General features: G+C 47.1%; 1 protein-coding gene across 4 annotated transcripts in view; it reads right to left on the bottom strand.

The window, feature by feature from the left end:
• DYSF (dysferlin) overlaps positions 1 to 12,551 on the bottom strand; it is a 191,880-nt gene that overhangs the window by 157,237 nt on the left and 22,092 nt on the right. For all 4 annotated transcript variants that reach the window (XM_087823630.1, XM_016202598.2, XM_016202600.2 and 1 more), the window contains exon 3: positions 12,110 to 12,201. In XM_087823630.1, coding sequence (XP_087679756.1) covers positions 12,110 to 12,201 — 92 coding nt within the window. The remainder of the gene's footprint in view (positions 1 to 12,109; positions 12,202 to 12,551) is intronic.

The raw sequence follows: 12,551 nt of genomic DNA, 5'->3' as shown, positions 1-12,551 counted from the left end.
TGGGAATGTAGTTAATGCCATTGAACTATATAAGCTTAAAACTAGCTAAGATGATCATTATTATGCTTATTTTACCACAATACCAAAAAAAATCTATTTTAAAAAATTAATATGCTACCTATTGTGTCAAAAGAGGAAAGTCAAAATTTATATTGGTGATTAAGCAATAACATAAGAATTCTGGAATAATAGATAAGAAACTAAGAACAGTGGTACCTATGGGGGAAGGGTGAGAATTGGACAGATGGGAGATAAAGATGACAGGGAGAATTTTTACCACATTTTTTCTTATAGTTTTTGTTTTTGTAACAAAAAATTAAAATTTTACCAACTCAAAATTTAAATTTAAAAATGGAACACAGAACTCTTTTAAAATCCTGTAATTTATTCATTCAACAAATATTTACTTAGCATATCCAGCAAAACACAGTCCTCACCCTCATGGAATTTACTCTTAGTAATAACTTCCCCCCGACCCCGTAGACTGTGTATTGAATACAGTGCCAAGCACTTTACATACACTGCCGGATCTAAACTGACACTAGCCCTGTGGGGTGGGTACTGTTATTGGTCGATCCACCATACAGAGGAGAAAATTGGGGCTCGGGAAGGCATTTAACCTGCCTGATTTCACATAAGTAACAGGCAGAGCCAGACCCCAAAGGCTTTGCCTTGTACCCCATCCCAGACCAGCTAGGACACCTCAGAGCCCCATGAGCACAACATGAAAGAAACAAAAACGTTCTTGATTTTCTTTATCCATGGGAAAACGAACCCAGCCTATAAATTTGATCTGGTTCAAATTTTTAAAAAATCAAAGTCCAAGCTGTATTAATAATCATGCCTTTTTATTTCCTGTATTTTGATGCTTTGCTGTGTGGGGCCTGCTGACCTTGAAGGGACTGTCCCTCCCAAGGCTAAGGAATTCCTAGAAATAGTGAATGACGCGCCTGCAAGTAGACCTTTCGCCTGCAAACCAACCAATCCAGAGCCCACACCCATCCTCCACTACGGGCTCTCACATCCCAGGGCACTCACTATTCCCCTGCCCTGGTCACCCCAGGGCCAGGTACCACACAACTCCAGACAGCCACTACTCCCAGAGCCTGCCAAAATTATTCAAACTAACCAATCCTAAACCATCTTCCCCTAACTTGCATGTTCTTTTCCGAGGAAACTACAGTAAAGGCTCTTGCCCATGGTTTCCCTCGCCCCCTCTGCCTCCTGACTGACCCTGGTACTTCTCTCGTGGCCCTGCATGGTATGGCCAGTCCTCTCCTCTAGGGAATTGTGAGTAACCAACCATCTTTTCAAAGGCAATAGTCTCCTAATCTGTTGACCTCACCGAAGTTGAATAATAATAAAACCTACATTTTAAGTCACAAGCCTGCTAATTCTTTGTTGGGGAGATTAAGGGTAAATGCTCACTTTTTTAAAGCTCAGTGATTGTACTCTGTAGATGGCTAAACTCTCATATGATGAGGAGGTTGGGAGGTCTACACTATGCACTGGAGTTTTCAGGGTGTGACCATGAAGGCTGGGCCCTGAGGAGAGGGAGCAGAAGTAGAAGAGAAGAGTCCAGCGTAGGGTACAGGTCTGGCAACACGGCAGCTGGCTGGACCGCCTGGAGAAACCAGCCTGAGAGGCAACCCGCCCATGGTGAGGGTGGCCGAGGGACCCTAAGAGAGCAGCTCTTCCGCTGAAAGTGGTCCCCATGCCAGCAGGGGACACCCAAAGCCTTCCCCCATGCCATGGTGCTGTGGGCTGAGAATAAAGGTGCAGGAGCCCAGAGAGGACAATGGCCTCAGATGCTAGGAGCCACGTTAGGGAGCCGGAAGATGAGAGACATGGGTGCAGCTCATACTGACACTGACAAAGAAGTGAACGTAAGACAAACCCTCCTCCCCGAGTAACCCCAAGGAAGGTGACACAGGGCTCTTGCTGTGACCCCAGTGGCAGACATGCAACCGTTATCTTCCCATTTTGGGTCACCCCCAACATTTTCAAAAGCTACTTTTCAACCTATAGCAACAATTTGGAAACATTCTTCCTCTCAACTATCTCCCAAAACTAAATATTGATCATTGAGCAACTGAGAATAAGAGTTCTCGAGTCATCCTACCTGAGTTGAAAACCCAGCTCTGCCTCTTGACAGCTGTGTGACTGGGCAAAAGTTACACACCCTTTCTGAGCCTGTTTCCTCATCTGTAAAAGTCATCTATTTACTTGACATTTGTGTAGTGAGCACATATCATGGATCAGGCACTGCTGCAGGTACTGGGGATACCGGCTGAACAAAATGGATAACCACCCCTGCACTGTCAGAGCTTCAAGGGAATAGTGCACACCTCTGAAGCTTCTCGTAAAATCAAAGTTGACTTACCTAACTCTCTACATGCGCCTGGAGCATAAACGGGGCTTGGTCAACGTCAATTCCCTTCCTCCCGACCCATTCACCACCTTCCCGTCCTTCTCTGCCTGTACCTATCCCTATTAGATCAAGATTCACAACTCGAAACACTGTCATATGGAAGAGGTTAGATGAATTTTTGGTCATTCCTGATGATAGAATAGAAATGAGACCTTCAAAATCTCAGGGAGAAAGAATAACTTTCTACCAGAAGAATCCGGGCCCAGAATGGGATTCTTCCTGATCCAGCACCGTCCTTCCAGGATGGAGGAGATGAGACACCTGGCCTGATGACCATCACACCTGCTGAGGCAGGAGGCTCCAGGGAAAGCATGGGTGACCGGTGCACAGGGTAGGATCAAATAGGCGGCAGCAGTGGGGTTAGACAAGGGCTACCACCAGAGCCTCCGGCAGGAAAGGCTCACGCTACTCCAGGCTGATAAACGTGGAGGGAGGGCTGTCAATGGAAAACCAGCATGGTAAAGGTTGATTCCGCAAGAATCCCCCAGGGATGCTAAATCTAGGGGACGTTTTCATGAGAAGCAGGATATCTGCAGTGTTTTAAAGTGTCTCTTAGACTTGGGGGGTAGGAGGGGAAGAACAGAAAATATACAGTGTGAAAATCAAACAACACCTTAACAGCTGATGGAAATGAAGATCACTGATGAGTGACATCATGTGCACCTAGATCCTGAGAGGGACACAACACACCTAAGACGTATCCTGGCCAAGAATTAGTAACAATCTATTCGTGAGAATAATACCTGACAAACTCTAAATGAGGAGCATTCCAGTTTTTAAAATTGGGGTATTGTATTATTTTAAAATGTGAACTGTTGTAATAGACAAAGGCTGCAGAAATATTCAAGATTAAAGGAGGCTATAAAAACCTGATAACTAAGTTTAATATGTGAGTCTAGACTGGATCCTGTACTGGGGGAGAGGGCAGAGAAATGCTATAAAAGACATTATGTGGTCCATTGATACGAAGAGTGAATTAGATAAAAGTATGGCAACCGTATTAAATGTACTGAAGTTGATAACTGTACTTAATTATGCAAAATAATATCCCTATTCTTAGGAAGTATACACTGAAGTATTTGGGGACAAAGGGCCACAAGGAATATAACTTCCCTTCAAATGGGAGAGAGAGAAGGGGGAAGGAGAAGGAGGGGAGAGAGAGCACATTACAAAGCCAATGGACAGAATGTTAACAACAAATGAATCTGAGTAGACAGTATATGGAAGTTTTTTGTTCTATTTTTGCAGCTTTCCTATAACTTCGAAATTACTTCCTAAAAAGAGCTCCAGAAGGGTTGCTATGTGTCAGTTTCTTGTTCTTTTTTATTTAATCCTCATGTGAGGATATGTTTTTCTTTAGAGAGAGCAGAAGGGAGAGAGAGAGAGAGAAACACCAATGTAAGAGGAACATCAATCGGTTGCCTCCCATAGGTGCCCCAACAGGGGATCGAACCCGAAACCTGGGCATATGCCCTGATCGGGAATTGAACCCAGAGCCTTTTGGTGGAGAGGACCACGCTCCAACCAGCGGAGCCACCCGGCCAGGGCACCTTCTCATTCTTTTAACCTAAGAGAAGGACATATGGACTAAACTATGTAGACACATTCATCACTGACTCAGCTGTTCCTTCCTCTCATTAGAGTCCATGTGTCAGGCATGACAGGAAAGCCAGAGAGCCCCTGTTTGAGCCAGACACGCACTCAGGGGAGGAGACACCCATGAGCTCTCCAGCCCTAGACCATGCGTGCCTGGCCACAAGGGGCAGGAAGTGAGGGACAGCCGGACATTCCCACCCCCTAGGCCCCCCTGGCCTCTGGCAGCCTTCCCCCCAATTCTGATTCCCCGGGGCTGCCCAAGGGTAACTCTAAATAGCTTCCACTTCAATCCAGAGAAAGAAACAAAAACTATTCTGAAAGCCAGGGATGCCCTGGATAGAATCCAGGACAAAATATAGTTATAAAAACCCATGGAAAATACAGATAGAGCAGGCTGAGAACAATGGGACGGTGAACTGTGAATATTCCTGCCCAAAGGAGCCTCCCCAGGCGTCCAGAAAGGGGGTCCTGCCAGCAGCACTGCTGCAAGCCAGGGGCCGAACTTGAGGCCGACTTTTTCCAGCTTCTAGCAACAGCAAACCACCTCTCTGCCTCTTTAAATGTCTAAGTGCACATACACACACACACACACACGTCTGAGAGAGTATCCATTCCTGTGTGGAATGACACTGTGACAAAGCAACTGAGAGGTGACAAACAGGAAGAAAATACCCTCCACACATAAAATAGACTGAGGGTTAAATATACAAACCACCATGAATTACTAAGAAAAAGACAAGTAACTAAAATATAAGGATAGGTAACTGGCCAAAGAAATACCAATGGGCAATAAACACATGCAGAGATGCTCGACTTCACAAGTAGTCAAGGAAACGCAAATGATAAGCTAACCATGTCCCCCCACCATGGCACTAGCAAAAATAAAAAACTGACCGGCACGTGTTTTACTCTGTTGGTAAACATAAAGCAAGGCATTTTGAAAAGTAATCTGGTAGAATCTACAAAAACGTTACATGCTCCTACCCTTGGATCCAGTAATCCCACTTCTAAAGACCTACCTGAAAGAAACAACAGTATAAGGACACAGAAACATTTGGATAAAGATGTTCAATGCAAAATCATTCGAGAGCAAGAAATTGGAAAGAAGCTAAATAGCAATCAATGAGGTTATTTGGGTGGGATAAGGCATGGCGCCCCCACATTGTGAAATACACAGACCCACTTAAAACGGGTTGACCAGTCCACACTGGCAAAAAGGTGCAGACCTATACGGAGCATGATTCTATTTTTGTGTAAGTAAGTGTGCACACATGAGTGTAAGCAGATGCTCACACGTGCCTAGGAAAAGTCGGAGGGGTGTGTACCAAACTGTCAACCACGGACACCATGGGAGGAATGGGGAGGGGGGAGGGAGGGGAAGAACTTGCACTTTTTCCTTTATGATTTTTTAAGAATAGAGCTTATTTGTACCTGTAAAAATACTTATAATTTTAAACTTGTGAGGTTTTAAATTTTTTAATAAAAGATTGTGTGTGCATATATGTATGCAATATGTTGGCGTGCGCTCAGGTACAGCCATGTGTCTGCATGAGGCATGGGCACAGTGCAATATTCACACACAGGTATGGTGTATGTATGTGCTTCTCTATGGGTCCTGCTACCACCAATAGTTCCCACATACCAAGCACCTGCAGTGTGCCAAGCACTGAGTAGGCATTTGACACCCATGCATTATCTCACTTAAACTTTGCAACATCCTTGCAATGTAGGTACTGTTATTGCCATTGTCCTGATGAGGAAACAGAGGTTCAGAGAGGCCCAAGTCACAGAAGTGCCAAGATGAGACTCACTACTGAGAGTGGGGTCCCTGAGAGAAGTCATGCCACCACGCCTGCCCTGCTCAGCTCTGGTGGACAGCCTGGGGGACTGAGACCACCTGCTCCTGACACATCAACATACTCTAGATGTGTGTGGTAGGCACTGACTGGCCAGACCCTCCCCCGCAGGTGCGTCTGTCATCTCCCAGGCGTTCTTGCATGGGGACCCTCTTATTAAGAGGACTAAGACTCATGTTGAGCTCACATCCCCCCAACAGATTAAGCCCGTGGTCCCAGGAGGCACCAGGACACCCCCACCTCCACCCTGGGGGCACCAAGGCCTACTCCAGGCTCAGAGACATCCCAACAGGAGACAGTCACCTGTGTCAGGAAGACACCCATTCCCAAAATATTTCCTCATAACCTGTGGTGGTCCCTGACACTCACCATTAGCATTCCCTTGTTATTCTAAGCAGTCTGGCATATAAAGCAGCATCCCCTAGGTTCCTAAGAGGAGCAAAACATCAAGCTATAGGCTGCCACCAACACTTCAGTATGAATTAGTCTCTTTTCAAACCATAGCTGGCTGAGAGCAGCCTTGGATGGGAAAGGGCTGAGTCAGTGGAATTGAAGCCACTGGTGTCAGTAGGAAGGCAGCACAAGAGACAGTAGGAAAAAAATGTGCCATAAGGGACCACCGTTTACTGAGCAACTCCCTGTGGTAGGTCCCTTAGACAGGCTTTAGTGTTTGGTTCAATACTCCCTAAGGAGGAAGAAACAGGCTCAGGGGGTTTAGGTGACCTGCTCGAGGCCACACAGCTGTTGAGGCTGCATCCTAGCTTTTGCCAAGTCCACACTCATTCCACTGGACCAGCTCTTGGAGCCCAGTGTGGGAGCGGGAGGCAGAGCAGCTGCAGGAGGGAGGAGAAGGTGCAGTGGCCCTCGGGGAGGTTCCCGAGCTGGGCTCCTAGCCAGTGCAGGTGCCAGGACTGACAACACAGATCACAGGGAAGGTGAGGCAGGCGAGGAGGCTCTGTGTGTGGGTGAGAAACCCCTCAGTGCTCCACTTCATAGTGTTACCGGGTCGCTAAAAGGTCGTGAGTGGCTCATTCCAAAAGAAACACTATTGTGAATGCCTAAAAGCAGTAAGTGCCTCCTAATTGGTTCTTGTCAGATCAAATACAGGATTCCCAGTTAAGTTTACATTCCAGATAATCAATGAATCATTTAAGTATGTCCCATGCACTACTGAGGCCATTCAAACTTAACTGGGTATCCTGGATGTGTCTGTTGAAGCCGGTGACCCGCCCCCAGGCCTGGCCAGACCTGGGCCAGTGAGTTGCTGCAGTCAAGGTGAGCATCATTTTGACCCTGGAGCTTTGGCAAGTGGATGTTTTGACCCCATGGAGACCTTTGCTTCCATGTTTACATTTATCAAACATTTAAATCAAAAATACACTTACATTAATTAATTTCCACTGGAAAAGCATTTTAAGCCCAATTAATTTGTTGATACATTTTCTAAACAATATCATTAAACTTTCCCTTTTTTCTGAATTTCATTTTTATTTTACCAAAATCATTGTCACTGATAACAATTATTTTGTTTAAATTTCCCAACACAGATTTAGCTCAAAGATTTATTTGTTTATTTTTTGGTTCTATTAAATCCCATTTTTCCAGGTCGATGTTTACAGTTGCCAACAAGATTCTTCAGTTGGTTTTCATTTCCTTAACAATTTTACCGTGTGCAGTTTTGGCCATGATAATTGTATGGTGATCATTTCCACCAATAATTACATACATAAACTATACCAGAGTGACAGATTATATTTATTTCTTAGCTAATCCATGAAAAAAAATTGAGAGTGATTCCTTGCAGAAGTGCCAGTATTGCTCTAAGGCAGTGGACGCTCAACCCTAGTGCACACTGGCCTCCCCTGGGCAGTTCCAAGAAGTGCTCCTGCCTGCATCCTACCCCAGTTTAACCTTTCATCAATTCGCTGCAAAGCCCAGACACTGATCTATTTTAAAGCTTCCAGGTCATTCTCATATGCTGCCAGGACTGGAACACTATTCTAAAAACTAGAGCTGCACTGTCCAACACACAGCCACTAGGCACATTAGTTATTAAAATTAATTAAAAGTAAATAAAACTTAAGATTCAGTTCCTCAGTTACACTAGCCAACACAGAACAGTTCTGTCATCTCAGAAAGTTCTATTGGGTAGCACTGGTCTGGAGTCAAGATGAGTGGTCTCACCCCAGGCTGCACAGTAGAAATACCCGACACCTGGGAAGTTGTAATGATGCCCAGGCCCCGTCCCCAACCAATTACATCCGAACCTCCACGTGGGGCCAGACAGTGGTGTCTGTAAAAACTGCCAGGGATGCTGTACTGTAGCTAGATTAGAAACCTATGGGCTGAACATCCCAGGGGTCAAAACTGCTGGTCAGGGACCAGGGTCACCTCCCCTCCTGTTTACTCTGAGGAGCCCAGAGTAAACAGGAAGTTAGTGGTTCAGTGGAGCCTGGGATAGGAGCCCAGGACCTCCAGCTGGGTTTACAATGAGTGTCTCCCATCCATAGAAGTAGAGTTTCCTTTTATGTGCATTTCAAACCCGATTTTATCAACACAAAGTTTATTCACCCCTGCAGTTGACTCTGGGGTCCCTCAGGCTGAGGGTGGGTAGGGTGCTGAGCAGCCAGGAGGGAGTTCCCAACATGAGATTCCCCTCCTGGGGTTTCCCAAGATCCCACTCCAGGTCAGCAGACCAGTCTGGTATACAGAGGTCACCCCAGACTGCCATCAGCTGTCAAAGGAAAGACAGAAGTGTCCAGTGTCCCAAAAGCCAAGGAGAAAGAGAGGAGAGGAGACGTGGGGAGACTCAGTGGAGAAAAAGACTAAAAGGAAAGGGGGTGAGGAAGGAAAAGAAGGAAAGTGAGAGACTTTGAGACCAAAGAATAAGCAAGGCATTGAGAGAACTCTAGAAACAGACAGAAGCAGAGGAGGGCGGTCAGGAAGGAGAGGAGGCCAGATAGAGGGAGCGGCGGGGTGAATGACAGTGGAGGACTATGGTCCCCCTGCTTGAAAGGAGATCCAAGGAATACCAGTCATGAGCTCACAGGACACCTCCCAAAACTCCCAGAAATGAAGAGGGCTGCTACACAATGACCCCATGGAACCTCCCTGAAACCCTGAGGACAATCAGATGACCACCGTCACTGCGTGCCTGTTATTTCCATTTGCTTCCTGACAACTGGGGGGACACTGAGTAGATGTTCTAGTTAAAATGTTCATTCAACTCAGTTCACTGAATTCTTCCCCTTTTTTCTTTCAAAATGAAAAATGTCACAGGGTTACTCTTGTCACTTCCTGATATGTTTCTTACTTTTATAGCTTTAGAATGTTTTTATCTCGAATTATTTTCTCACATTTCATGTGTAAGGTGAAAGCACTGTGAGGTCTAACCATGGAGGCATCACGGAATCACCTTGCAGACATCCTGCCTGCCTCCTCCTGCTCCAGCAGGTTCACTCTCATGCATATAATATTCAAACAAACTGCTATCGAGGCTATGTACCCATTGGCTACAATGAAGCCAGAATTCTGTCATTTCCACATGTGAAAGTGTTGTTTGGGCAACCTCTGAAATTCTTCAGATATTTATAGATGTAAGTTTAAATTTAAATTTGGTTTAATTAATAGTTAATTTTTTTAATTTTTATTTCTTGATTAGAGAGAGAGAGATTTGTTGTTCCACATATTTATGCATTCAGTGGTTGCTTCTTGTATGTGCCCTGACTAGAGATCAAATCCACAACCTTGGCATATCTGAATGACTCTCTAACCAACTGAACTACACAGCCCGGGCAGTATTTAATTTTTAATTGCTAGAAATGAAAAACTAAGATAAATGTTTGGAAAACTCAAAAAATTATGTTCAAGTGGCTATTAGAAAGAAGCTTCTGGTAAATTGGGAAATTATGTGAATTTTTTTGCTGCAAATTGATGTTTGAGGAACTGAGTTGTAGCCTCTGGCCTTTCAGTGAAGGAGCCACGTGGGCACTGGTTTCCTGAGAGCTGGCTTCCCTCCAGGAGCTGGAGGACACCCACAGATGCGAACAAGAGGGACCCAAGGTGCAACACAGCCTGGTCCCTGATGTGACATCTGACTCACAGGGCCAGGACCGCCCATGTGTGGTCCTGGCTTGGTGTCACCCTGAAGGCCAGCCTGGCCCTTGAATTGATCAAACATATGTTCGTGGCCCGTGTTCCCATGCTGCCTTCACAGTCTTACAAATCTCCCCCCAGAGTCTGTAAAATGTGGAATCTGATCATGAAAACGAAACATGCATTTCCTCGGCGTGCCATGCAGTAACTGACTGCCCCGCCTTTGCCTTACTAAGCTCTCCCCCTCCACTGCAGCAGCATCAGGAAGCTGAACTCTCCAGAAGGTCCCAGCCCCCTCCTGGGGCTCCCAGGAGCCTCTGAGAGGTGCGATGATTCTGAGCAAATTGCAGATTAGCCCTTCAATCACAGCTCTGCTATCACTAGCCTTTGAGAAAATTACCCAAACTCTCAGAGCCTCAGTTTCCCCATCTGTGATGGTGACATTTAAAATAATATGTAACTAATTTTAAAAGATCTTGTATAAAAAGACAGCACAGGACCAGAGACACTTGGCTAAGCTCTCAGAAAATGTCAGCTGTGGTGGTTTTGCTAATATTATCCTCAGCCTGGTATTGGAGGCACGTATCAATCTGGGCCCACTGCTCCCTTCTCACTTGGCTCACATGCCATGTGACTTAGTCCCACCATAAGGCCTTAGCCTGGCTGTCCTCTGTACCCAGACACCGGATGCCTTCCCTTCCTCACCTCTCTCAAGCCTACCCCAGTCTTTAAGTCAGGCTGAGCGGCGCTCTTCCAGAAAGACTTCCAGGACCACCCAGTGCCCAGCGTCATTCCCTTCCTGACCTGCAGGTCCACCATTCGTGCTTGTTAGAGACTGCCGTGTTTCCTACAAAATGTTTGCCTGTGTTGGGATAACTTAGTGTGAAGGGATTCCAGCCCCTGTCCCTGTGCAGGTTGGGGCTGCTGAGGCCCTGGCTCCCACACTTTGCAGCCCCGCCTTGGGGGGGCCCAGGGAAAGTGCCCCCACACTCCCCATACACACCACGTCTTGCACTCATGGCCAGCAGAACCAGAGAAACAGTGGCAGTTGGGTTTTTCTTCGAAGCTTTTTAAGATTTCAAATTTTCCAGGTGTTTTGCAGCCTGAGACCCTTGTCAGCCTTCCCTGGGTCTCTGACTCCTCTTCCTTCCCTCTCTCTCCTTCCCTACTCCAAGGTAACACAGCCAGGCCTCCCAGGACTCAGATACCACTGACCCAGTTCCCAAACAAAGGCTCCCCTGTGAGCTGATCACAAAACAGCAGAGCCATCGTGCCTGATCCCTGTGCCCAGGCCTCAGTAAATGACCAAGAGTCTGAACCCACCCCTGCTGGCACCTAACACAGTTGACAGGCACCCCACCATGGCCAGCAGGGACTGCTGAACCCCTACAGTCATGGCTGTGCAGCCTCATGGGCTGTGTCTCCAGGCCATGCCACCCCACAATCAACAGGGCCATCAATCTGCACACTTGGATGGTCCTGCCCACCCCCGACCCCTACCACCAGCTCATACAAGGCCCAAGAGCTCAATGACAAGAGAAGGGACCCGTCGCCAGCCTAGAGAGCCTGCTTTTGCCACCGCAACTTTGCTCCTGCTATTCCCCTGTCTGGAAGCCCCCCCACTACCTATGTGAAATAACAACAGAAAACACCATCGCAGGGAGGTGTGCAGTCATTGGAAACCGTTATTACTGTTCCGACTTCCAAACCACAAATCTTACCTCTTCCGTGAAGCCTTCCTTGAGACCTCCCTGCTAGTGGCCTGCTTGCCTCCTGCAGTGTGCTGCTGCCCCCACCAGTCTGGGCAGGGCAAGGAGAGAGAGCCACGCCCAGACATCCCTGGGCTGGAGCAGGACACAGGGAGCCTTCTCCTCCCCACTCCCTGGGGCACAGACTGTCTGTGCAAACCGGTGCACACTTGATTCTAACCCATCTTCCTTCCCTGCAGCCTGGGCAGCTCTCAGATTTACCTGTGGCTGAGATTTTGAGGCTGCAGCCAGGCAGCTACAAGAGGCAGGTGTTCAGTAAATGCTGAGTTGAAACATCAGCTCTCCAGGACCCAAATTCTGGAATATATATCCACCATGAGCCTACCTGCACCTTCAGGACAGAGATCCCTTGCCCGCCTCACCTGTTCCTCCCCATGGTCTCATGGTCTTTGACCACCACATGAAGCTCAGAGCCCTGGTCCAGGGGGATGCCCTTGAGGTCCCACTCAAAGCCCTGAAAGAAAAGAAGAAAAGACACCTTAGCCTGTGGCCCCCTAGAAGAAGAGACTGTCTGTTTACCCTCGCCCCCAAGGGCACTGAGCAGGCATCCATAAATGATGCTGGTGGGCGATGGATAAATGAGTGAATGAATGAATACATGAACGGCAGGGTCCCAAAGATTCAGAGTGACAGTGAGAGCTGAAGGCAGAAGAGAGGAAGCGAGACTCCAATGACTCCCTTCCCAGTTCAATTCCACCAATCACCAGCTGTGGAAAATGCCTGGTGATCAGGCAGGGTTCCCAGGGACCAAGGTCAGTGTGCTCATCTGGAAGCCAGGCCCCTCCCAGCTGGGCAGCAGGAGTT

Source organism: Miniopterus natalensis, chromosome 13, assembly GCF_054644295.1.
Source record: "Miniopterus natalensis isolate mMinNat1 chromosome 13, mMinNat1.hap1, whole genome shotgun sequence".
Lineage (NCBI taxonomy): Eukaryota > Metazoa > Chordata > Mammalia > Chiroptera > Miniopteridae > Miniopterus > Miniopterus natalensis.
This window is presented reverse-complemented; position numbering and strand designations above follow the sequence as displayed.